This window comes from Prinia subflava, chromosome 15 (genome assembly GCF_021018805.1).
Source record: "Prinia subflava isolate CZ2003 ecotype Zambia chromosome 15, Cam_Psub_1.2, whole genome shotgun sequence".
Taxonomy (NCBI): Eukaryota; Metazoa; Chordata; class Aves; order Passeriformes; family Cisticolidae; genus Prinia; species Prinia subflava.
Window position 1 is genome coordinate 9879492 of NC_086261.1, and position 27253 is coordinate 9906744.

The window sequence follows — 27253 nt, forward strand, 5'->3', positions numbered from 1 at the left end:
GCACAGAAAACACTGTCATCGACAGAAAAACTGGCGTGTCCCTTATCAATCCAGTTTTTTCTAGTCTAAAAATAGGATATTTTTATAAAGAGAGGTGTCTCGCCTTTGCACACCAGACTGCAAAGTACATACAGTGAGCCAGTTTAACACCCCATACAAACGCTGGGATGCCCCACAGAATGTGACAGACCCCGGAGCCCGCTCTTAGTGGCTTGGCCACGGTCACAAATGTCCCGGTCCCGAGACGAGGAGCCAGGCCCGGCGGGGCAGCAGCCCCGGGAGGCGGGCAGGGCACGGCAGGTAACCTCGCGCTCCCTCGGAGCGCTCCCCAGGGCCGGCGGGTGGTGCTGGGCCGAGGTCACCCGCGTCTCCCTCCCCTCACACCGCCCCCAGAGCCACCGACACAGCTCCGCGGCGGGTGTGGGGCTGTGTGCCCCGCCCGAGCGAGCGCTGCCGCGCCCCACAGGGCCCGCAGGCCAGCGGCGCAGCCAGGGCCTCCCGCGGCCCGAGCCGGCCCCGCGGCACGGATAGGGCCGTGACAGTCCCCGCCCCCGCGGGGAGCGGAGGCCCGGGAGGAGGGAGGGAAGCGGGGAAGGAGGGACGCTGCCGAGTTCCGCCCTAGCAGCAATGGCCGCGTAGCGTCTCCTCGGCAGCCGCGCTCGGACATGGGCCTGCCCCGGGCCGGCGGGCGGAGGCAGCGAGTCCCCGCGGCGGTGAGTGCGCGGCCGAGGCGGCTCTGGGCCGGCGGGGAGCGAGGCCTGCGGGACAGGGGGACTCCGGCAGTGACGGGAGGGGCGGGCGCCCTTGGAGAGATCCCCGGGCCCAGCCCCGCCTGCGGGGGGAGCGGCCCTCGAGGGGCTGCGGAGGACGGGGGAACCGGTCCGGGCCGCGCGGGGAGAATCGGGCCTGGCCCGGCGGGGAGCCGGCGATGTGACCTTGGGCAGCCCGCAGCACCCCGGCATTAGCCTGGCCATGGTGAGGAGCGAGCGGGGCACCGAGCCCGGGAGCGGCCGGAGGAAGATGGCAGGGAAGCGGCGCTTCCCAGAGTGCCGCACTCCTGCGGCCGGCGAGCTGCGGTGTCATGGAGATTGCCACAGCCCGGCCGGGCCGCTGCGCTATTGACCGCCCCGCTGGAAACTTGAAGCAGTCTTCTGCCTCTCTGTCACCTCCCCGGCTTCTTATCACCTCTGCTGTTCGCCTACGCCTTACAAATGTTCATTTATCTAAATAAGAAGTTGAACTATTTGTGGTTTTACTTAGATAGATTAACTTTAAAACTTCCTGCAGAAAATCCAGTGTCTTTCTTTTTAAGAAACTTTACAGTCTTTCTTTCCCCTCGGTATCAGTGAAACTGTTGGATGGTTGTCTGTCAAAGCGTTTTCTCGCTGTGTGGAGAGGAATTGCGAGGCTTGGCAGGGAGGTTGGTGCAGGTTTCAGCAGGGTATGTGGCTGCAGAGAAACCCTTGATGTGTTACTGCCCTGGTGACTGGTGACAACCAAAGAATGGTGAGAGTTTGGTACTCTCTGTGGGCATAATGAGCTCGCCACAAGAAGCCCCAATTGTTATGATCATCCTATGCACATTAGCTTACAGTACCAAGGCCTGTAGTACTAACAATACCAGAGCCTGGAAGACAGCTAGAGGACTCACAGAACTAAATATACTGATTTATTGTGTAGTTCAATCATTGTAAAATTCTCAGTCTCTAGGCTGACACTGATTATCTTAACAAAACCAACTCTTGTAAATTAAGTGCAGACAGTAAAACTTAATTCTGAGAAAACTGAGTAACTTAATGTTCATGAGAAATCCATTTCTCATTCTTTCAAGTGTTAGAGACAAAAATAGGTAAGTGAATAATACTTTATTACATACCTGAATTGGTGATGCACAGTACTTGTGTCAGTATTTCACAATGTGTTGGTGTGTGCACTGCTTGCAGTGTAACTGCTTGTGTGCATTGTTCTTTCTGTAGTCATTCCACTTAAAGCTTACTCATATCCTTAGTAAAACTGGCATGATAATTAGATGTTGAAAAACCTGTTACCAACAGGTATGTTTCCCTGTCAGGATAAAACTATCCATTCTAAGTATGTCAAATGCCCATAAACATACAAGCATGACTTCACTTATATTTTTGGGATATTGGCCTGCTTTTCAGCACTCATAGGTATGAAGAAGGAGCCAGAGATAATACTTCAGCTGGGGGTAGAAAAAGTCCCAGGTTTTGAGTTTGATCTTAATTTTTAAGAAAAAAGTTGACAAATCTGAAATAGATTGCTTCTTCTTCCTCACAGGGTTGACTAATAGTAGGTTTAGCTATTATAACTTCTTCAGTGCCTTGTATTTATGATTTTATGATCCAGTTTTCTTTTATGTTGACAAGTTCCAAACTGTATTTGTGCAACTGTATTTTGCTGGATTCCTCCAGTGAGACTAGGCCAGTTAGGAATCTGCAAAAAATCGTGTTCAAAATCAGATGGCAATATTTATCAATGAAGGAGCTGCTTTGGATTCTGAAATTGTAGTCTTCCCAAAGCTTGCTCAAAAGTGAAGGAAATAAACCATGTTCTTTTGAGTATGAGGAAAAATTAGGGTAAAGCACATCTTAAAATTTAGTAGAAGCTTAAGAAATTGTAAGGGTCCTTACAAGCTAAGACTGAGCAGTCAACTGTCAGTCAATAATAGTCACTCTGTAGTAACTAAAATTCAGTTAGGGGATTCGTGATGTATAAACCTGAAAATGTTAGTTGCAGATCCAAAATTAAGATTCTGTATAGAAGAATTACTTAGAAACTGCAACTGAAATCTCATATCAACTTATGACATATGCTGTGTATATTTCAATTAAGTGTGTGCTTGAGAATTTTATTTTTTTTAAGTTTAGAAAATGTTATTCCTTATCCTTTCTTCCTCATTTCACTGCAGCATATTGTATGAATTGTGGTGCTGTGGGAGGTCAAAGAGTAATACCTCATTCATCACATACTGTGGTTAGTAGCTCATGTTTTGAAAAAAGGTATAGAAATTTCTTTTAATCAGAAAATAGAAATTCAGCAGTGAACTTGCAAGGCAGTTTAAAGACCTGCAGTTATAACTTAGTGACCATAGGAAAATGTGGAAAAACAATTCTTGTTTCAGGCCAAACCTCAGAGCTGGCTTTTATTTATTAGTTCTGCATTTGTATAGATGATGTTCCAGAAGATCTGCCCTTTTCAAGGTGTGTCAGCAACACTTGAGAATTTACTGACATCATTAAATGGTTCATCTTCCACATAATCTTGAGCCTTTTTTGCTCATATGCACACAGCACTCAAATGCTATGTGCATATCTTATTCAGACTGCGTATTTAGTTACAATATTCTGTCAGAACACAACGAAATGCTGCCACTTAAGATTAAGAAAATACTGGTTACATAACAGAGCAAACATTGAAGATATATTTGGAAAAGACTTAAAGCTTCAAAGGAAAAGTCTATTTACAGTTCCATGGAGAGAAAAAAAGCCAGGTAAAGACTTGCTCTGAAAGTAGAATGAGAGGAGCAATACTAAAATCTTAATAAGAGTGAAGCCTCTCTTTATGAGGTTGCGGAAAATATGTCTTTGTTTTAGGCTAAAAGGGTTTTATAAAGGTCTTCTTTGGGGCAGGGGGTGTCTGTGCTTTTTTTCTACTGCATGCAGTTCTAGTGAATTAGCTTCCTGAAAGTTACAACTGAATGTATGGCACATCATATAGAAAAGACAGTGTTTTAAGATGAGTGAGGTATGGGTTATATTTTTAATTTTATGTATAAAAGATAGTGCTTGAGAACTTTATTACTTACTTTATAGAATTATCTGGAAATTAGTCTCCTAAGAGGGGATTTTAAACACATTTTTCAGTTTTAAAATCTGATACCTAGTTGGAAATTAGCAAGTTCAGCATCTGTGTTCAAGCAGTAAGTTATTTTGCTAGATATTGTTTAGTCTGACCTTGGCATACCAGACTTTAAACCAAAGGCTTGTGTTATCTTAGTGTCTTTGTTTGATAACAGTTCCTAGACCAATAATAGTCAACCTAGCAATACTCTGTGCAGTAATACTTCAAGGAGTACAACAGCTTTGAGCCTTGCAAAGGGATCCCATTCCCACCTTGGCTTCTCATTCTGGACTGCACATGCCAACTGCTGCCCTTGCACGAGCTGTGCAGCCTTTCTGCTTCTTCAGCAGGCTGAATTGGCTCAATAAGGGGTTGGAGAGGTACCAGACCAGCATGAGAAAGAGGGAGGGGAATTGGGACTGCCTCATTCAGTGGCAGTGAGCTACTGATCAATTTGGTCAGGTGAAACTTCCCTCTGAGGTCACTGGCTGGTTTTATTGGTCACACCTGTCATGCTGGTCATCACATTGAGAGTGAAAGGGCAATGCTCTACCTTCACCTTGTCAAAAGCCGTGTGACTTTACTAGGAAATAATTACTTGCTGGTATAATTTGAGTGTCTTCTAATGAGTCCCCCTTAATTCCATCAGTATCGCTCCCATCTTAGTGTCTCACCACTTGCTTGTGAAGGAGCTCAGTTCCTCCCCTGCCACCCCCAAGGCTAAAATAGCTCACTGTGTACTAGATGCAAAGAGTTTTAGTTAGACTGTCTGCAGGAGACTTCATGGACTTCCCTGTCTCAGTGATGTAACAGGCCCTTGTGACCAAACTCTGCTTAACTATTTCATGGCAGCCTGGAGCACTTTCAAATGAAAGCACAAAGTCAGTGGCATCAAGGAGTTGAAGACCTATAGAATGTCCAAAATGTTTCAGTTGACTTTAATGGTAACAGCCTTCCTGTTCTCAGCTTATCTCTTAGCAAGACATTAGAAGTCATTTTTCAAAGGGGGTACTGTGTATTTGCAGAGTACAGAGGAGTCAGTCAGCTGATATTTGATCTTGCTGGCGTTTCAGTAGAATAAATTTGCTGGATATGATTTTGAACATTCATGAGTCAGCATTTCTTATTATTTTTTTATTTTTCTGTTAGCACCATTTTGCTGGACATTCTTGATGAATTACCTGAAGTAATTTCAAATAATTCTGTCACTTTGCAAGGATTAATTTATGCTGTTAATTGTTCAGACACTCTGTTTGCCAGCTCACACATGGTGAGATAAATTAGGTAATAAACCTACACAGGTAACTATAATTACTGTACTAAAAGTAATTGGAATATAATTTGGCTGTTCCCTTTTTTCCTCCTCCAGAAAAATATCGATAGAGACTTCTAAGAAGCTGTAACATCCTAGAAGGGACATAAGTAACAATATTAACATGCCTGCTGTGGCATCTGTACCTAAGGAGCTATACCTCTCTACTTCATTGAAAGATCTCAACAAGAAGACAGAAGTAAAACCTGAAAAGACCAGTACAAAAAGGTATATATGTTACAACTGATTTTAAATTAATACTTAAAATATTAGTGGTTCCAGAACAAATTTGTTGTGGATCTAAATTACCTTCATAATTTGTGCTAGATATAAATTCTTCAATAGTCCTGTGTGTGGCTCTGAGCTGTCACCTTGGATATGGTTACTGCCTTCAGAAGGTCACTTGGCATACTGCCAAAACATGACTTGGGCAGAGCACAATGCCCATGAAAATCTGCACACTTAGAGGAAAGGCTACATAAATGCAAATCTGTAAAAATGAGAAAATTGTTAGCAAGTGTCTGAATGCCTTGCCTCTAGCATTTTTAGACAATCAATGATTTACTTTTGTCTTACTATGACTTAGTTTTTCCTAGGAAAAAGGTTATTCTTAGAAGGGAAGAGTACCTTTTTCCATATCTCACTATGGTATTTAATTATGGAAGACATTAAATAAGGCTGGTAAACAAACTAGCAAAGATAAACATTATTTGGAGGAACATGATTGCAATTCATATTTAATGAAAGCTTTATATTAAGGTGGCAAAATCAAATGATTAATATATGAGTGAAATCTGTAAATCCTTAAGATGGCATCTTGTAATGAAAAGGTGTTTGGGGACAAGTCAACAATGATGTGCTTTACTCCTCTTCTTTGGTTTCAGTTATGTGCAGAGTGCCCTTAAGATTTTCAAGGCAGCAGAGGAAAGCAGACTGGATGGAGATGAAGAAAAAGCTTATATCCTATACATGAAATATGTGGCTGTTTATAACCTGATTAGAAAGAGACCTGATTTTAAGCAGCAACAGGTATAAAAGCTTTCTGACTGATCTCTTCTGCATTGGTCTCAAGTATGAGGAGTACAGAGAATTACACTAATGCACATTCAAAGGATCACACTGATATTAAGTAAACTGTCTCACTTATGGTGCTATTTTTTCTTTCCTGTTTTTTGACAAATCTGATGTTAACTTTTTTTAGTTTTCTTTTAATGTATAAATTATATAAATTGTCAGATCTGTGAATATTTTTTCATGGAAAGGTATTCCCGTAATTCTTACCAGTCAGACTTCTTCAGTGAGGTTGCCTTGTCTAGTCTTTATTTATTAGTGCTATAAAACAATTTTACTTACAAACTGATATTTGAATGGAAAATATTTTGATTCAAACCAGTTCCTTTTGTTGGCATTAATCTCATTATAATATAAATTCTCCATACATTAGTGAGTCTTGACATCCATAGAAGTAGGCTTTGTTAAACTGTATATTTATGTAATGTGATCCTTGTCATTTTAGGATTATTTTCATTCAATTCTGGGACCTACAAATTTAAAAAAAGCTCTTGATGAAGCTGAAATACTGTCAGACAGCCTTAAACTCAGGTATGTAATATAGTTGATGGCTAAGACATTGTTCCTTATACCTTGTGCCAAGTGCAGGTTTTCATGCTATTTAGTAGTAAGCAATTGCACTTGAGTAAACCGCAGGTACCTGAAACTCTTTAGAGCTTAAATTTATTCCCAGAAGTCTTTTACTAGAGATAATTTTCACTGCCACTCCAATAACTTGTCATTTTATACACTGTCTGCTAATTCCTAGTAACTTTGGTTTGTTGACAGTGTCTTCTAGTTTTATTTATTGACTAATAAAAAGAAACCACAAGGTCTGAAATGTATATACCGTAGAGATGATCAAGAGCAATTTCCTCCTCAACCTTTTAATCATAAGGTCATCTGAACCCAAATACATTAATGAATGTTCCTAATAATCAGATATGTTAAGAAGTCCCTCTAGTCTGGATGTAGTTTACACTAAGAAATGCCAGGTTTTCATTCTTTAGCCACACCTTTCCTCTGCCACTTGCAGCCATGTATATGGAATGCACAGTTCTGCCAGAGCAGAAATGTAAATGAGCAGATGCTAATGGGCTTTTGGGTACCTGATTGACAGCTGTCAAGTTACACATTTGTGCCATAAGCCACGAAGTTTTAGTAAGAAGTTGTAAGGTGGAGTCTATCTTTAGGTGATATTTAGCACAGTAGTTTTTACTTCCAGCCTTCTCTGCTTCTTGCATCCTTAGTGACTCTTTCTCACTCTTTTAACTCTATGTCTCTGCAGCTGGGCACATTTCCCTTCACAAGGGTCGTGTCCCACCCCTTTCCTCCCAAGTATTCTTGTGAAAGCATATTTTATGCCCTCCAAAGTGTTAAATCTATAAAATTAGTTTAGGTGAACTGTGAGTGTAGTTACCTGTATGTGAAGAGGGACTTCACAAAGATGTCTCATGACACTGTATAAAACAATGTTTAGATTTTCTTTGTTTAGATGAATCTTACAATTCAACAGAGCTACAAATTCACTCTAAGAGTAAACATTGATAGAATCAGAGAAACCCAAAATGTAGGGACTTGTTTAAATAACTTACGTCTCGTTATGAAAGGAACAGAATTTTGAAGTTGACGCAGTAATTTTTAACTACTCTGGCAAAATGTGTAAATATTTAAAGGTAACAAAAATGAAACACAACTCCTGTGTAACTACAGAAGTAGTTTCAGGGAAATTATTTGTATAATTTCTTCCCCAGGCAGTAGGCCAGCAAATAGTTCGAATGTTAATTGTTAACTAAAAGTGGAGCTGCTGAAACTTGTACAGGGGCAGGAATGCTTACATGAATGACCTGCTATGTGCTTCAGAAGTGTAAATGGGAAACTGATGGGTAAATATTTCACACTGACCAAATTAAACTAAAATCTGAAATATGCTTTAGTGTCATGAACTCGAAGTGGGAACAAAATGCTCAGTTCTAACTTACAATGCCTGTGCCAAATCAAGAAGCCTGTTTCAAAAATAAAATTAAAGGCTTTCTGCCTCTATCCTCCTAGTGGGCAATTAGTGCAGTAGTCTAGGAGGTGGAATTTGATTGAATGATCTATGTTATTAGCACAGTACTTTAGAACTGAAATACAGCTGTACTGTCATCATTATTTTAACGCTCATTTCACAACATCTGGTTAAAATGAGCACTTACTAACACAGTCCTGTGTTCATGGTTTACTTCTTGGTTCAGTCATCCAAATTGTTAGGTCAAACATTCTTTTATTGTTTTATGATACTAGTAATCCTTAAACTTCTCAGCTCTACTAAATGTAAGTGAATACTTTTGAACAATGATGTGACTGTACAAACCTCCAGTGGGTGATCTAAAAACTGTAGTTTGGAGATCACTGGCTCACAATACCATGATTGTGCTTCCAGTGGTGAAAGGCTAGGAGGGTAATTTTCAGGTCTGGGGCTTTATGGAAAGGACAGTTGTATGCAAGACCTCATTCCCCAAAACTCCTGAGTGAACACAGTTCTTGCATTGGCTTCCCTGTAGGCCCAGTGTTTGAAACAAGCACCAGGCACACACAGGTGAGCACGTCGTGGAGTCAGTTTACATTCTGAAGGTGATTGCTGTATGAGTAGTTCTGATCCAGCTTCTCAGAAAAAGCAAATTTAGATAACTGAGCTAACTTACTCCGCACTGGGTCCATTGCAAAACAAAATAAAATACCTGGGATGACTTTTGTAATATATTGGAGTTTACTTGTAAGTCACTAGTACCTACCCTCTCTGTGGAAAGTGAAAAACATTTGGAGATACCATAGCTATGCATTACCCCAGTTTAAAGAAAAAAATAGCTTTACAATCAGTGGCTATGTAACAGGACTCAAACCAAGATTTAACAATAAGAAAACCAACCCAAAAGTGGGAGAAATAAGACCACATAGTTAGGAAGCAAAATGGAGTTTGTTGGAATACAAAAACTGGCAATACTTGAACTTTTTAAAACTCTAAATACTTCTTTTAAAATTTTTGCCTGAAAACTTAGTGATTTTGAAATTAATAATCCAAGGTTAGCCAAAACCACATTATTGAAAAAAGGCACTTACTTTCCCCCAATAGGTACGAGGAAGCTGAAGTTCGGAAAAAGCTTGAAGAGAGGGACAGGCAAGAGCTGCAGAAAAAGCAAGAACCAAAAGATGATGGAAAGAGCTCAGCCAAAAACTCCTCAGAAAGTGCTGTGGATTCCAAAGGAAAAAGCCAAAGGGTAAGTGAAGGTGTTTACAAACTCTAATTCAGTGTGAATGTATAGTTTCAGTCTAGAATTTGGTCTCTACTAGTAGTTATTTCCAGTTCAGAATCAGGATGGGGGTTTTTTGAATTAACTTTCACTCTCCATAACCCTTCTTTGACATTTGTTTGACATACATGAAGAATTAGTGCAAGAATCACATGCAAGAAACCCAAGGTAATGGTGACAAACTGATGTTAAGGATAATGTCTCCATTTCAGGTGGAGGTTGACTTTTTAGCAGTAGTGGGGAAACACTTATTTCTCAACAAATACTTGAAGAATTTCTTCTGGTAGATGATGGTATCCTAGGCTGTGTTACCTTTTTAACTGTTCTCTGTTTAGGCAGGGCAGCAACCTTAGTATCTTTTGAGTACATTTGTCAGCACATCTTCAGAAGCAGCTCCCTTGTGCTGTGTTTCTTCCTGTAGCTTAACTGTCTGACCAGTTTCCTTCAGGCTCTGTGAGTGTCATTGTTTGTTGACCACCTTAGTTCTGAGTGTTACATACTAAATTGGTTTTTTTCCCCCCTTACAATACAGATTAATGGTGAGACAAAGCATTCACTGGAAAGAAAGGATCAGCCTGATAGCCTGAGTGGTAAGAGATGCAATACTCACACAAATGGGAAAAAGGTTTCTCTATGACTGTGCACTAATCACCTCACAGCTGCAGTTCTTCTCAGGAGTTATTTCACAGTTAAAATATTTTGATGAAATTCTAGTATCCTGCATTTCAGTTATAACAAATTAGTAATTAATTAAGCTCTGTATGAAATCCTTCATTACTTCTCATAAATTCAGAAAGCTGCTGTTAAGTAATTACAGTTGAACAGTGTCCCGAAGTGGTCAGGTTAGAAAGAAAAACAGCTCTATATCTGATAGGCAGGGCTGAAATGTGACAGCTTACTCAGTTAAATATGAAATTTTTCCTTTCCCCTCATAAAATTCTGAGTTTTGTTCTTGTAACGAGTATGTGAAAATGTTCTCTAGAGTTCTTAAGAGGAACATCTGCAGCATGTAGTTCACAAATGCTTGCCTATATAGCTTGATTTCAATGAGATGACAATAAGTTAAATGTGTTTATCACTGAAATATTCAGTATGGTCTAATCTAAGAGATCAGGTGCTGATCACTACAGCAGTGGGAGCAAAAGTCCACGCTGTAATGTCTCACCTCCATGATTTTATGGGACTTTTTAGTTCTGTTTCATCTGTTTGCAGTCTTGATTGCACCAGTCAGATACCATAGCCATTCATAGCTATCTTCATTTATAATGTAGCTTCTTACATGTAATTGCTTCTCTCTTTCAAGGAGCAATCACACCTGAGAAACTGTTTGCAATGATGTCAGACAAAAATATTGAATTGCTAATAATGGATGCTCGGAAATTGAAGGATTATCAGGAATCCTGTATTCCAAAATCAATCAGCGTCCCAGAAGAAGCTATCCGGCCTGGGTAAGACATGATGTTAAATGAGAATGAAATATTTAGTTTTCCAAAAAATTACTTGCTTTTAAAGCTTGTACACCTAGTTTCAGAATCCCTGCTGTGTAGCAGTGGGTGAGATGTATCTGCACAGCTCTGTTCTTGCATGTACTGACTTGAAGACAATGCCTATTTATCCAAGCACATAAACATCTGTGGGTTATATATTGTTGGACAAAACATTTGTACATGAATCTTTAAATACATGTTAATACATTTCAGAGATACTGCTTATCTGATTGAAACTAGACTCCCAGAAGATTCTAGAGATTCATGGAAGAGGAGGGGCCAGTTCCATTATGTTATACTGCTGGACTGGTTTAGTTCTGCTGAAGACTTAAAGCTGGGAACAACTCTTCAGAGCCTGAAAGATGCACTTTTTAAGGTTGGCAAATTCCATCTTTTAATTCATTAATTAATTCATCTTAGTAAATAAGTTCTGGAAGCACTTGTATTTACAAGGTATATGGAGGCCTTAAGCTCAGTTGGTTGAGTTTTCAAAGCCTGCTTGTTTTGATAGCAGAAGTGTAGTTTGAAGTTTCACACTGTACTCTAGTAGAGGACAGTATCACTTATTAAACAGCAGAATAACTCAGCTCACCTCCTCAACAAGCAGCTCATCAGCTTAGAGTTCTTTGCTGACAAAGTTATTTGGGAAAGTACTTTTAGTCCTGTTTTCCAGGAACAATCACCCTCTCTCCTGTAGTAGCAACAGGAATTGCTGATCCCTGGGAGCTGGCGGGCAGCTGCTCAGGCCAGGGAAGGGCAGCTGCTGTGCAGTTCTGTCAGCCAGGTCCTCCTGCAATGGAGGGGCTTCAGTGAAGGAGGCTCCAGAAATATTTTGAGCACAGTTAACTTTTCTGCATTATTGAATATAACTTTTAGGTAAACAGTAATTTAGATTTGAGTTTCATCAGTGCAGGAAGCTCACAGACTCCACACTGAGCAGGTGCCCAACATTTTCAAGTCAAACTCCTGCTTATGTCTGTGTTATCCTTTCTCTCTATAGTGGTGGCTCTTGTGAAGGACTACAGATCTTTCTGTTACCTTGACGTTCAGGACTGGGGTTCAGAGATGGTTCAGACAGTTCTCCCTCTTTAGTGCTTTACAGAATATTCTCTAAACCCTCTGTGTCTTGTTCATATACTGATACTGAGGACATCAGGAGGAGGGCAGTCTGAAGCCTGAACTCTTAAGGGGTTTCAGAAAGTTAATGTTACGCTTTCTAAATCACTGATCCCTCAGCAAACATACCAGAAAAGGAACTGAAGCAAATACTGTAATAAATATACTTTTCTGCATGGAGGATTGTTATGTGAAGTAGCAGTAAGTGGTTCTTTAGTACTGGAAATGTTCACACCCTATTGTAGGCAGAGCGAGGAGCCCATCTGTGCTGGGCATTCTCCAAACACAGAAAGGATCCCTGTTTTTGCAGCCTTCTTAATTCTTGTTTAAAAATCTTAAAAACAATCTCTCCATTTAATAACTAGGCACAGAAATTTCAACAACACTAGTAAGCTGTAAAAGTTTATTTTCTATTTTTAAATCAATTAACTTTAAACTTCTTTTCCATACAGTGGGAAAGCAAAACCATCCTGCAGAATGAACCTCTAATTCTAGAGGGAGGTTATGAGAACTGGCTCCTTTGTTTTCCCCAGTATACAACAAATGCTAGAGTAACTCCACCCCAGCATGGCAGGACTGAAGCAGTGACTGTTTCTTGTAAGTATAAAGGAATGACACCCCACCAAGCACTTGTAGTTACTGCATGAGTCTTTCATGCTTTCAGGTGTTTTTAGGAAAGTCTTGTTCTGGCTAAAAACTAAATTTTGGCTTGGAATGGGGGGGTTTATTTTGCTTTTGTGGTTTTGTTTTGAGTGTTCTCTTATGGTTCCCTCCTGTGCCCTCTCCTGCAGTGGATTTTACATATCCCTCTCTGGAAGAGCCAGCCCCTGTACCACCTGTTGTTGCTGAAAATGAAGAAATGGGAGATAATTTGGAAGAGAGACTAAAATCACTTAACAGACCAAACATACAGGATGCTGCTATTCCAAAATCCGATAGTTCCTTTGTAGTTAATCCAGTGTCAGTTACAAGAAGTATCCCTGAGGTAAGATTTTTGACCTGTTCCTTTTTTCAGTTAGTATATGGTTAATCTGTTGGACACCCACCACACCCAGAACTCTAAATCCACAAGCAAACATACTCAATACATTTTTTTAAGCCTTGTACACACTCTTGGTGGTCTGTGAAGCTGTGGTAACTGATCTACAGAATTCTGTGAAACTACATACACTTAACAGAATAGCAGGATTTTTCATAAATGTTTTTACAAGAGCATATGAGAAATTCAAGGTCAGCAATTGATCGCTAATTCAGAAAGTTTATAAGTAACCTTTCTCCTTAAAGCACAAAGGATGAAATACAGAGAGGACAGTTAAGCCATGGCTAACCTTGGCTATTCCACAGGTCTGATTTCCAGCCACTATATCTTTCTTCAAATAATTAAACATTTAGGTGTTTTGTTACTCTTGGCCCAGTAGTGAAAGTATAGGAATTTGTTTCTTCCTTTCATATGAATAAAAGTTCATAAAAACATCTTTGTAGAGTTCTTACACTAAAATAATAATCTTTAGGAGACAAGGCTAAAAGCTCTTCACTTTCAGCCTTCTAGATATAGCCTTTAGTAGAGATTTGATTCAAGAGACCCTAAACTGTAAAATTTAAAGACCTTATTTCTGTTTGCCCCTGAACCAGATGGGCTTTTATTTCTTCAGAACATTCACTCCAGCATCAAGAACAACCTACTAGCCCACATCTGACCATAAGCCATTCTTAAATACCCCTTCTCACCAAGCAGATCTGCCTTAAGCATCTGCTTTGTTACATTGTTGAGAGAGCTGAGCTCAAATTAGGCTGCCTGATTGCCCTTAAATGTTCACCTTTGAAAGCTCAGAAATAGAGGGTTGTGGAAATCCATGCATAATGCTGTCCTTACAGTTCTGTAGGACTTGTGTATTAGTTCACACCTGGAATGAATACCTAATTTTACTAACAAGCAATTTGAATGAGCAGGTTTAATAAAATTGAAAGATAACTCTCTCTGGTAGAAGTCAACTTTTTATCATCTTTATTCTCTTATAAATCTCAGTTAGGAAGAGCTTAGCTAAGAGAGCAGTAATAGCTGTAGTGAATTGTTCTACTCTGTGTTCTGCACCTGTGTTACAGGTGGATCGTTCTAAAAAGCCTTCACTAAAAATGTTTGATGAGAAGAGAGCAAAACCTCCAAGTGACAGCCAGTGTGGTGAGAATGGAAGGATAGTCCCAGACCGCTCCACGAAGCCCGTGCGTGACGCAGGGAGCGCACTGACAGAAGAGGAGAAAAGCCGGGTCCATGCGGAAACTGCGGCTCTGTTAGAGAAAAACAGGCGGGAAAAGGAGCTGAGGGACAGGCAGCAACAGGAACAGAGAGAGAGGCTCAGAAGAGAAGAAGAAGAACAAGAACGAAAAGAAAAAGAACAAAAGGCAAAAGAAGAACAGAAGGAAAAAGAACACAGAGAGAAGCTAGAGCAATCAAAAGAGGACAGAGAGCAGAAGGAGAGGGATGAACAAATGAAAAGAGAACAGGAGGGAAAGGAACAAGAAAGAGCGCACAGAGAAGCAGTAGAAGCAAAAAAGCAAAATAAAAATGAACCAGAAAACATTGGTGCAAAAAGGATTGAGATTGACAAAATATCCATGGAAGAAAGAGAAAAGGGAACTCGAACACCAGAAACACAGAAACGGGTCCTGGGTGATGCATCTCAGACCTTTGTGACTGTTCCAGGCAAGGTTAGTGAAGAAGAAAATCATCATCAAATGTGAAGTAGTTGTGCACTTAGATCATTGTGAATAGTCTAGTTTTAATCTAGCAATTTGAAATACATAATTGGATGTTTATTTGGACCATTTTTTACATAAAAGTACAGGAGAGAGTTAAAACCAAGACACAAATAGATCTTTTTTGTTCAAGACAAGCTTGTTTCTTTCTTGTAAGTGGGCAGCATGAAATCCCCACAGGATAATAAAACTTCCCACTCACATGGAGCTAGAAGGGATGATGGTTCATAGACTGCAACCCTCTGTTTCAGAAATAGAAGCCTGGTGGTATTTTCTCTCTTGTGCCAGCTTGGTACTGTTATGTGATGTTAGGGGCACAATGGTGTCATGAGGAACCCTTTAGTGCCCCCAGGTGTAGAAACACTGCCAGAACAGGATTTTGTTGCCTGGCACAGGAAGCAAAGCAACACCCTCAGGATTTTTGCTGAAAATGGTCCAGTTCCAAATCTTGGGGGGAAGGGAGGAGTGTCACAGTTCTTTCTTACCTCATTCTTGAAAAAAGTTGCAAAATTTCTCAATGAACAAATCATCTGATCATAAACACTTGGGAACAGATGTCTTTAAAATCACTTTTCAAGAATGTGCATTAGGATATTTTTGTCTGCTTTTGCAATTGCAGTTGTGATTTGAGCAAATATTGATGCTTGTTTAATCCAAATGCACAAGAAAACCAAAATAAGTCTTCCTTTACAAATTTAGCACAGTCATTCATGAGTTTTTGACAGAGCAACTTCACATATCCCCAGAATGATGGCCTATGATCAACCAAATTCATGTTGGATTCACAGTTTGCCTTTTCCATGGATAGGTTTGACCAGTGAGGAGTGCAAGGGAAAAAAGCCTGAAATTTAACAATAAATTGTAAAGCCCAGAACTTTGAGGGTGGAAAGTAGTGTAGGTGGAACTTCTGCACTTTATTTCTGAGGTGTTAAAACTACAGAACAAACTGTAATACAACATTCAGTTTCAAAAACTATTCCAGTGAATTGCCTATAGCATATAGAAAGAATAAAAATTACCTGCTTTAAAATTAACTGCTTTAACCACTCTGTTGTGGTACATGCATTTAACAACCAAAAAAGCAAGTGTAACTGCTTTATCAGCATTCTTTACTGACGTGCCAAATGAAAATTGAAGCCTTCTCTCAAAATCTTTTGCAGCAAACGGGGTTTAAAGGACAACCAGACAGTGGAGCTCAAAAGGCAGGACCCCCTAGAGAGGATTCTGAACAAGATACTGAAAGACTTAAAGTAAATACAAATGTATTGTATGTAGCCAAAATAATCAAGCACAGATGCTTTATGATTATTATATGTTAAATTCCACCTCATTTCAGTTTCTAAAGTCATCATCTTAAGAAAATACTCTGCCATGTTCACATTGTTCAGTTGCTTCTTTTCATTTGTCATATTGGTGTGAAGAAATACTTGAAATTTTCATTAGAAGTCAATGTATTTCTGGTGGCATTAACAAGCATTTTCCACGCATTTGTCATCTCATGCATACACCTTCAAGTGCTGCTTTAAGAGGGAAAAAACCTCAGCCTTACGTGTTTAACAGAAGCACCTACTCCTACTATTTCCTGATTCTTCAGGGAAAAATACTAGGTTATGAGTCTGAATGGTTGGTTTGTTTTTTTGGGTTTTTTTGGAATGTGTCAGCAAAAGGATCTTGTTTAGATTGAGCAATAGAAAATACTAAATTACCATTACAATACATTGTATTTCTATCTATCATCAAGGATTTATTGCACTGTTTGCACTGAGTCATGTAACTCCATAGGCAAGTCACAGGCAGCTTGTGGCTCTACATAGGTTAACTGTACATGCTTTTCTCTTTGTTTGTCAGTCCCAGCGGGAGCCATTAATGAGAGCACGAAGTGAGGAGATGGGAAGGATAGTCCCAGGGCTGCCTGCAGGTTGGGTAAAGGTAACTTCTCTTCTGATATGAAAATCAAACTGTCTTGTGGAGTTTTGTCCTGTATTTCAGTTGTGTCTTATTTCTAAGTTAGATCTTGTTTCATTGTTTTTTATTCCTCTTTAACTTACAACATCTGAAAAACTCGTGCTGTTCTATAATAATTTATTACTAGGTAAGTTAATGATGGATTTTCACTTGGGTTTGAAACTATTTGGGTTTTTTCCCCAAGTTCCTAGATGACATCACTGGGACCTACCGTTACTATCACTCGCCAACAAACACAGTTCAGATGTACCCACCAGAAATGGCTCCTGCAGCCACTCCTCCCTCAACCCCTCCGACACGGAAAGCCAAGCCAAAGGCGGCTGCCGAGCGGGACAGGGAACACTCCAAGCTGAAGCGCTCCTACTCCTCCCCAGACATAACCCAAGCCATCCAGGAGGAGGACAAGAAAAGGATTCCTCTGACTCCTGCAGTCAATCGTGACAATAAGTATGTTTGTTTGATAAGTTAGATCACAACTCGGGCAGTATGAAAGCACAAGGGACTTTCTATGTGTTCAACCAACTGAAATTCATTACTGCTTTCTAAGTGGGTTTGAAAGGATGCAAGAGTAATTGACTGAAATTTCATTACTAAAAGTTCAATGTATAGAGCAGTCACCTTTGAAAAATCAATATAATAGTTACATATTAGGAATTTCAGAGGTCACAGCCTATTAATTGGGCGACAGTTGCTTTTTAAGTTCTGTTATTCATATTAAGATACAAAAAGACTATTCTGACAGTTCAGGAAATGCAAATTTTCACATTTTAAACTATTAAACAGCTAATTCTTTGCCTGTGAATTAAGGAAATGAAGGAAAAAAACCCATAAATCTCACAACTGACAGTGCCTAAAACTCAGCCTCATTATAGGCCAGTGTATATGGAATACTCACTGTGCACTGGCTGATTTTGATTTTGAATGATGCTGTTTGGTGCCAAGATGGTGCAATCCGGGTGGGTGATGAGGGGTGGGGTGGTGTCTGTTGGTTTATGTCCACAACTTTGTCAAGTCTGAGACTCCTAAAAAATAATTTCTTGCTTGTAGACCTGCCTGTTACACTAAAGCAGAAATTTCCAGGCTCTCGGCATCACAGATTCGCAATCTTAATCCTGTGTTTGGGGGATCGGGGCCAGCTCTGACAGGACTCCGGAACCTGGGGAACACCTGCTACATGAATTCCATCCTGCAGTGTCTGTGCAATGCACCTCACCTGGCTGAGTACTTCAACAGAAACTTGTATCAAGCTGATATTAACAGGTAACAATCTCTCACCTGCCTTTATACTTGCCAATTCAAAAAGATCATTTAGTGGGGTTGTTTGTTTTTCTAAGTAGGAGACAGATGATAACTTTTTGGCACCTTGACATTTTCAAAATTGTGTGTCAGTAAATAGGTTTTACTGGACAGTGATAATTAAAATTATGGTCACCTCTTTCATATAATACATGTGTTTTAGAGTCTCCTAAAACTAAACTGAATATTTAAATAGTTTCCAAAACATGCTGAAAACAGCTGTACCTTCCATCTGGAATATGGAACCAAATTACAATGCTGACATAGATGAAAATTTAACTCAGTCTAACAGCTAGTTTTCCTTGGTCTAAATAAATCATTTTAAAATTGGGATCATGTCTTGAATTAAAAACATTAATATTAAAACCCAGTTATTTGAATGGCTCAGATTATTTTTTTCTCTTATTTTATAGGTCAAATTTCCTGGGGCATAAAGGTGAAGTGGCTGAAGAGTTTGGTGTAATAATGAAAGCTTTATGGGCAGGACAGTATAAATATATCAGCCCAAAAGACTTCAAAATTACAATTGGGAAGATTAATGACCAATTTGCAGGATACAGCCAACAGGACTCCCAAGAATTACTTCTCTTTCTAATGGATGGCTTGCATGAAGACCTAAATAAAGTAAGCAATACACTTAAAACAAATTGTATATCTGTCAGACAGTCAAGAGAAATAAATTTTTAAAATACCTTCATATTCCATAAGAAGATTATGTTACTGCAAGCTTGTATAGAAAGAAAGATGAGTATTCAGAATTAAAGTAGGAATTCAGTATGAAACAGTAAAAGGTAGTGGAGAAGGAGAAGCCTCACTAGACAAGAACTGGATGGCTACACTGACATGTTTAAATATTCTTGTGAATATTCAATCACATGCTTGCCTATAGATGAGACTTCTTACTTATATATATGTTAATATATTGCTGTGGTATTTAACCTTCTGCTGTCCAGGCTGACAACAGGAAAAGATACAAGGAAGAAAACAACGATCACCTTGATGACTCAAGTGCAGCAGAAATAGCCTGGCACAAACACAAACAGCTCAACGAGTCCATTATTGTGGCACTGTTCCAAGGGCAGTTCAAATCCACTGTGCAGTGTCTGACGTGCCACAAGAGGTCCAGAACCTTCGAGGCTTTCATGTACCTGTCGCTGCCACTCGCATCCTCCAGCAAATGCACCCTGCAGGTACGGGGAACCAGAGAGGAGAGGAGCAGCTCCTGGAGTGCAGGCATTCCTCTGGCACCTCCTTAGCATGCTGCTTCTGCTCACCCTCTGCTTATTTGCACTGATCTGAAACATGAACAGATCTGAATCTGCATTATTTTTTAATTCTTCTGAAGTTTAAAGAAATAGGTCATCCCTTAAAAGTTTTAAATCAGAAGCATACAATAGCAACATGTATATTACTTGCTTTGGTAGGTCACATTGTAAGTATTCTGTGGTTTTAAACAAAATATTGTCTGTATATTTTGAAGGATGCTAATTAACATCTGCAGTAAAATTTGCTTCCACACATAGACTTAGGTCACTATTCCTCAGTGAAATGTAGGATGCAGATAACCGATGCAGCTTAACAACCAAATGGGAAACAACCACTTTTGTTATACTTCCATAAACACCTGCCATTCACAATCTCTGTTTGTAATTTGTTTTAGGAATGCCTTAGATTGTTCTCCAAAGAAGAAAAGCTCACTGATAACAATAGATTTTACTGTAGCCATTGCAAAACTCGAAGGGATTCTTCAAAAAAAATCGAAATTTGGAAATTACCACCTGTTCTTCTTGTGCATTTGAAACGGTAAGGAAATCGTGATTGGTGAATACTAATTAGGATGAAATGACCAGCCTTTGATGGAAAGCATAGATATATTACCAGTTGTAATGTTGCAAGAATTTTATTTTCATTTGATGCTTCTTTTATAAGGCTCTAATTCCCAAGTGACCTGTTGTTATTTGTGCTAAGAAACACATGGGCAAGCCTTAACAGAACTGGGGGCTTTAGCTGAGATCACATCCTGGTTAAAAACAGGGCAAACAAACATGCTTAATACACCTGAATAGCTTGTGAACAACCTGTAACTATTCATGATGCTTTTTAATTCTCTAGATTTTCCTATGATGGAAGATGGAAGCAAAAGCTTCAAACTTCAGTAGATTTTCCACTGGAAACTCTTGACCTCTCACAGTATGTTATTGGTCCAAAGACTTCCTTGAAGAGATACAATCTGTTCTCAGTATCGGTGAGTAACCATGTCCCATTTCAAAATCCAGCTGCACTTTATGCCAGGACTCAGAGCAGCCTGTGAGATTCAGCCAGGTTCCCAGGCTGCATTGTAGGTGAAGACTAAGTTACTTTCTAAAAAGAGTGATTGAGATTTGGTAAAATTAAGTGTTCTAGATGATTTCCCTAACTGGGGAAGAAGCCACTAATCCTTGCCTTACGTTCACAGAATCATTACGGTGGGCTGGACGGGGGGCACTACACAGCCTACTGCAAAAACGCTTCCAAGCAGCGCTGGTTTAAGTTTGATGACCACGAAGTGTCTGAGATCTCAGCGTCCTCGGTGAAGTCCTCTGCTGCTTACATTCTCTTTTATACTTCCTATGAACAGCGAGCAGTAGATATGGCCACGTAAAGGAACGTGGGTTAAGGAAACTGGTTTTCTTTCTTTCAAGAGCAAAGTAGGCCTGGGAATGCTATAAATCTGCAAAACTACAGCAGCCATAGTCACTGGAGGAGAGGGAGGGCTGCAGCAGGGTGTCTGCCAGCAGGGCTCGCTGGGGCCCGGAGCAGTGCTTAACAATCAGAGACTGGTGGGTGATGCTTGTGCTCATACTGCCATCTGTGGAACCATTTACAAGCATACTTGCATTACTCTTTATTTAAAAAAGAACTATATTTTTAGTCTGCTCCAAAATTAAATTCTAGCTTAGTCATCTGAAATCTATTAACAAGTAGTTTAAAATGTCTTAAAATCCCAAGGCATATCTTGGTTTATTTTTTTCTTTCACTGTTAATGGCCTTTTCACATTTCTAACCTTAAGCTTGATTCTACTGTGAATACTCTAGAACGATGTAAACAGTTAGGAATGTAAGTGTACATATTGATTGCATACTTGCACATCAGACTATGTATATAATAAAATGTTGTCCTTTTTGTGAGAATCTCTAAAACTCAGAGGATTGCATTTATTTGCCAGCTCTAGGTAATTGCAACACTACTTAATAAAAAAGCAGAGCTGTATTATTTTTTCTGTTAGCTTTTGTCAATATTTGTGCACTTCAGAGTTATTCTAAACAAACAAGAATTTCCTTTTTAATTTTTTAATATAAATTTTCATGTACACATGCATTAAAAACCTTAATGAAGAAATTATTTAAAAATATATCCTGTTAAATGTATGTTTGGTTTTGGTTTTTCATTCTCAGCTTGTTATGTAATGATCAAGATTGTACATAATAACAGTCTGAATCATATTCACACAGTTTAAAGGTTCTCCAGATAAAAACACCATATTGTTTTGCATAGAGCTGATTAGTTTAAGAACTTCTTTTAGTTGCATCTTATGTACTTACCTGCTCTGGATTGGAGTTAGTTTTCCGTTTCTGATTTGGCTGGCATTCGAAAGTCTTACATTCTGAGCTTTTACCTGTCTGTGTCTGTCTGTCTTGGTGATGGAATTAAGACCAATACTGATTGTTTTCTAGAAGCTTACAAGCTGCAAACAAGTTTGAAGTGCTGGAGGAACAAAACTAGCATCAGTAGAACAATGCCTTTTTCTTTCTTATATATTAATGGTCACTCCATCCTCTCTCCTGTAGCACACAGTCTGGTCTGGGTGTGTGCTTTTGCTTTGGTATCCTTCTGTTAGTTCCTGAAAGGCAGCTTAGAACAACCTACCTTTACCAGCAGAAAAACAAGAATTTCCAGGCACGTGCATCTGTGTTTTCAGCATCCTGGCTCTTTTGAGGGGTGCAAGAAGGTTGTCATGGAGAACAACCCTTGGCCCTGCTGCACATGGAGCAGATGCACATTCCTCTGTGGCTTAGAGGCTGTAACTGTCCTTGCTAGGAATCACTTCCTGAAAGACCACAGCAGCTGCTCAGTAGTGCTCATGCTCTAGTTTATTGATGAAACAGGAGTTGGCTAATGCTGCTGGTGAGTTCTAGGAGCTGCCCTACTCAGTGTTGACTTCAAGGACTAACATGGTCTCAGTAGCTTTGGGAGATGTAGAAGAGGAGGTAAGCTGTGTCAGCCTGCACTGCAGCATCTGGGATCTTGGTGACCTGGGCATCATCAAAGCTGTACCAGTGTTTGGTGACTGAGTGCTTGCAGAAGGCCGTGTAGTGGCCATAATCCAGATCTCCAGCATGGTTCTGTAACAAACAACACAGTCTGTTGAAATCAGAGTCCTGTTCTGTCTTACAGGCAAAGCTAGGAACTGGCAATTGTTTTATGTATGCACTTGGAAAAGATGGACAGATGGTTCTAGCCCCTTTTGGCCCAGGGCAGGGAATGTTGATTCAAATAAATCCTTTCAAACAGAGTAAATGGATGATGAGCATGCTTATTTATTTTGCAATTACATTTGCAGCTGATACAGGTCACTATAAGAGGGCCCCACTTGCTGTGAGCCATGTCCTTATTTAAAAACAGGATTCATGCAGGATCAGCCTATGAGTTTATTCTGAAGAGGAATTGTGTGCCAGGAGTACCTTCTTTTAAATTTGGGATGTTGGGGAAGAAGGAGAAATGACGTCTCTGTCCTTTAGTTACTGTTACTGGGTTATGGCCATGGCAGGTAACAAAAAGTGTACAAGAAAACATACATTGAATTACAAATCATTGTATGTGAAGTCCAAACCAGCACAGGCTTCATCTGCTCCATGAGGCAGGAGACTCACAGTAAGAGCAGGAAGGGCACAGCTTACCACTACAGCACACAGGCTGTACTCTGTATTGTTGTAACACGGTGTGGACATGTAGGGAGAGAGATCCAGGTCACTGAATGGGTAGCAGACATTGGTAAAGAGTTTCCTTCTGTTCTTGTCCTGCCAGGCAAACCTGAAATTAAATTTTGAATGATTTTAAATGACCCTCAACTTCATTGCTTAACTGATTTTCCTAAGAGGAGTGAAAACCAGCAACTGACTACCCAGCATGTGAAAGAAAGATCTCTATTAATGTTGTGTATTGCAGTAAACTGAAGAATTTTTTAAAAAAAGAAAAATTCCTTCAGTAAAGGACAGAAAATGCACTAAATCCGCATAAGATGTCCAGCAAGAAAAGCAAAGCTCTTGCTTCCTGATCCTTCAGTCAAAGCCTGAAGTCATATCTTTGCATCACTCTCTCTGCATCCTAACATTCTGGACTGGACTGCAGTGCCAGTGTCAGTTCTCTCATGCCAGACTCTGTCCCTTCTCTCTCTGTAACTTTGAGTATATCACTGCACTTGTAAACCAAGAGCTGGAGACCACATGGCCTTTGAGAATGTTGAGAAAAGCAGATGCTGAATGGAAAATTAAATAAGAACTTCAGATAACATGGTTGTCTGGGAAGCCAAATCATCCCAGAGTAGTTTTCTTTATAGGTGGACAGTTGTTAAGAAAATCTAGAATAAATTGAGCTATGTGTGGCTAGTGAAGTCTGCTAACCCAGATGCTCTTTTGCTCATGGACTGCTCAGTTAAGGCCTGATTTAGTAAAGGCATAAACAAAACCAGAGGGTCTCAACTGCAGTAGCAGCAAGCAAAATACTGTGTCAGTCCTGCTGTGGAAGCCAAGGCACAAACTCTCTCAGTCACCTCAGGAGTCACAGGGATCCTACAGGGACTGAATGAGCCACTGCACTGGGCTGGAGTCAGTCACTGCTTGGTGGAGTTTTTCTTCTCTCTGGAGAGATCCCAGGTATAGGAAGAAATTTGGTGGGCTGCAGTGCACAGGCAGAACACCGTGCATGAGAATTCAGAAATGCAACTTACATATTTGACAGCTGCATTTCTGTAAATGTCCTTTTAGCTTTCAGGTATCAAAAGTACTAAGCCCCCTTACTTGCAGTGATTTGTTTCCTTTCGGGCAAACACAAGTGACTGTTCTTGATGTCTCACATTACCCAGGAACTGGCTATGCCCTGCCCCACTCAGACTATACCTCTTTAGATGAAAAATAATGATCTGTGGTGCCGTGGTTATGGAGGCCTTTACTGTTGCATCTTGGTTGCCTCCACACCAGTAGCAGTGGATTTGGTTGTTCCGAGTCAGCATGTCTGGCTGGAAGAAGCATTCCAGGCAGTCCTGTCAAAGAAAAAAAACAAACATCACTTGATCAAACAGGTCTCCCCCCACCCCTGAAGGTGCTAAGCAATAAGAGATTAATTTGCTCCTCCTTCCTGAAGTGTGATACAGCAAGGTTGGCATTACAAATTTGCAAGACAAAGCAGCCAGCACTGGCTTCCATTCTCCCCACCAAGGCAGGAAACATTGGATGTCTGAAGAAACCTTCATGGCTGCTGCTGAAGGATCTCAACATCCCTCATCCCCTGGCACTCGTGAGCATTGATCCTGTAACCTTACCAGCCTCCATGGTTCTGAGACCAGCAGAGAGACCTCACTGCTCTAGGGACCAGATCCAAGACTATCCATTAGTTCCAGGAGACCAAAGTAACCAAACCCCTGCCTCTTTCCAATGACAATTAGTCTAAGCCTCTCCTCCCACAGGAAGCAGAAGGCAGCAGGAATGTGTTGTACCTGCAGAGAGCACACTCTGGTGGAAGGGATGGGCAGGGAGAGGATGGTGAAGCTCTCGGGTCTCTGACTGAGGGCTCTGCACGTCAGACACCTGATAGTGTAACTGAGCTGTCCTTCAAACAACTGTGTTACAATGGATGTGCCACTCTGACTCCTTGTGCTTGCTCCTGCAGTAGGGCTCTGTCTTTCTTGGCTTGGCTACACAGAAAAAATTAACAAAACATAGATAAGCAATTATTTGAGAAGTGCCTTCACTTTTTAAAGAGGGTTTTAATAGGTGCTGCCCATTGCCTGGGTTGATAATTTGTTAGTCTTGCCACAGAACTTGGCTTTAAAATGCTGTTACTTTACTTGATGGTTCATACATTCAGAGTAACACTGATACCTTTTCTGAGAGAAAAGTAACAAAAATCCAACAATTCAGACATTTGATAGCATTAATTGCTTGAAATGCTCTTTATCAGTGGCTCTGGACAGAGAAAGACATGGGGGCGTGGCAAATGAAGTTTTCAGGCAGGTGAGAAAGTGGAAGAACATTTAACATGGAAGGAGCAAGGAGAGGGAGAGGTTAAGCACAGTAAAGCTGCATCAGCATTGTTCTTTAGATTGGGGCTGCAATTTGATGGAGCATTAGACAAGACACAAATTAATAATTGTGTGTACATGGCTATGAAATAAAGGTAGAAAAGGGAAGTTATTTATTAGTGGCCCCATCATGGAGTTCAGGAGGACGATAGGCAATTATTGCATGGAATGCTAAGTCATGAAATGCAGAGGAAACAGCTGTAGTTCCCAAAACACCCCAGCTGGGCTCTCACCTCCTTGAAAGCCTCGTGGAGGTCATCCAGCACACAGATGAGGAATTCCTGTGCATCATGCTGAGTGCTACTGCTAAAAGCTGGGTACCGCTTCCCAAAGATGGAACGAAAAGCCTCAGGGGAAACATAGTCAAACTGTCCAAGCCACATGTCAGACACCAAACAGGCAAAGGCAGTCGCAGACTCGCCAATCTCCCTTGGAAAAAAGGGGAGAATTTCAGGTGATGTATGAAAAAATAATGTCTGCCTTCAAATGGGAGCGCAATACAGAAACTCAGAAAACAGATGCAGGTACAGTTCAGCTCTGGTAGCTGTCACTTGGCTTGAGGGACTCTGCAGATCCCAGAAAGTGGTAGGAGTCATCATGAAGATAACAGTAACAGGTACTACCATCAATATGGCAAGAGAAGTATCATGCTGAAGGACCCAGCAAGGAAAGAAGCTGGGCTCTCAGAAGGAAACCAGCTGGTGGCCAATCTGGAACTGCCTGGGAGGAACTGGCAGGAGCCTTGGACATTCCCATAGCAACACATATCCTTTGGAAGGAAAGGAGTGCCAAGCAGAAAGCTCCCAGAACTGTGAACAAACCAACTCACTCGTGCAGGGCTGTGTTCCACCTTCCTGAGAGGAAATACTGCACGAGGGGGGTGAGGCTGCAGAGGCACTGCAGCACCGCGTTCATGTAGCACGTGTTCTCCAGGTTCTGCAGCCCCGTCAGCCCTGGGGGCAGGCTGCTCATGTCCTCCAGCTGCTCCTTGGGGGAATACTTCCATTTCCATGCCATCCTCCCACTGACTGTGAGAAAAATCCACAGCAGTAGAAATCTAAAATGCTACGGTTTGTTCTTTATCAATTACGTTCACATTTATTTTGACCAGATTTATAGTGGGGAAGACTTTGCCCTCCCCACTAAACTCTTTCCAGTATAGCAAGATACATCATCATGAGGTATTATTTAAACACCCAAGGTTTCATAGTTATTCCTAAAATTCCATTCAGTCTTATACTCCATACACAGTTACTCAAAAACAACCACCATTTGTGAATAGCCATCTTTAGGGCAAAATACTTAACAGTGGATATTACATTATATTTCATTTCCTCAGGGGTACAGTACTCACCTATTTTCTAAAACCACAGGTTGCAGTTCCAGATGCTACTATAAACAGGTTGTTCTTCAGATTTTTGCTATAAAATGTTACTTAATTCATGTTAGGAAAATTTTAGTAGGTTTGTTTTCTGGCTGCACAAGTCTGTCCTGGGCCGAACTGTCCCCATCCTCAAGCAGGTGGTCGAGAGGCTGAACACAGACTCTACACCACCCACATGTGCTCACCAATGTTGCTGCTCTTTTTTAGAGGCTGATGTTCTACTCTGGGGCAGGACAGAGAACTCTAAACCTGCAGCAATCTCCATAGAGCAAAGATGAGCAGTGCCCTCTGTGTTCTGTCCCGTGTTCCATCCTGGCAGCCCAGCTACCCCTGCCCCAGCCCCTTGTGATGTCACTTGGTTACACTGGGCAGGGAACTCTGGCCAGACCTGCCTCCAT

At 40.7% G+C, this 27253-nt stretch overlaps 2 protein-coding genes across 4 annotated transcripts; one reads left to right on the forward strand and one right to left on the reverse strand.

Annotated features, from left to right (window-relative positions):
- The first annotated feature begins 561 nt into the window (after positions 1–561).
- On the forward strand, positions 562–21542 carry USP8 (ubiquitin specific peptidase 8). Of its 3 annotated transcripts, XM_063412306.1 has the most exons (20): positions 562–713; positions 5231–5401; positions 6058–6202; positions 6690–6775; positions 9339–9483; positions 10049–10106; positions 10820–10964; positions 11217–11379; positions 12572–12716; positions 12911–13104; positions 14223–14825; positions 16034–16123; positions 16722–16802; positions 17023–17285; positions 17886–18098; positions 18548–18758; positions 19088–19324; positions 19795–19937; positions 20247–20379; positions 20590–21542. In XM_063412306.1, exons 2-20 carry the CDS (start codon positions 5298–5300, stop codon positions 20773–20775), a joined length of 3345 nt encoding a protein of 1114 aa, XP_063268376.1. In that variant the 5' UTR covers positions 562–713; positions 5231–5297; the 3' UTR covers positions 20776–21542. The 3 variants fall into 3 exon arrangements, with proteins under 3 accessions (XP_063268376.1, XP_063268373.1, XP_063268374.1); XM_063412303.1 differs by lacking the exon at positions 16034–16123; XM_063412304.1 differs by lacking the exons at positions 562–713; positions 16034–16123 and adding an exon at positions 957–975.
- An 838-nt stretch (positions 21543–22380) lies between these two features.
- On the reverse strand, positions 22381–26488 carry USP50 (ubiquitin specific peptidase 50). Its single transcript, XM_063412307.1, is given in 6 exon segments — positions 22381–22922; positions 22925–23205; positions 24291–24433; positions 24887–25084; positions 25705–25900; positions 26301–26488. Coding segments are annotated over 6 exon segments (1113 nt in total). The 3' UTR covers positions 22381–22815.
- Between the last annotated feature and the right edge of the window lie 765 nt (positions 26489–27253).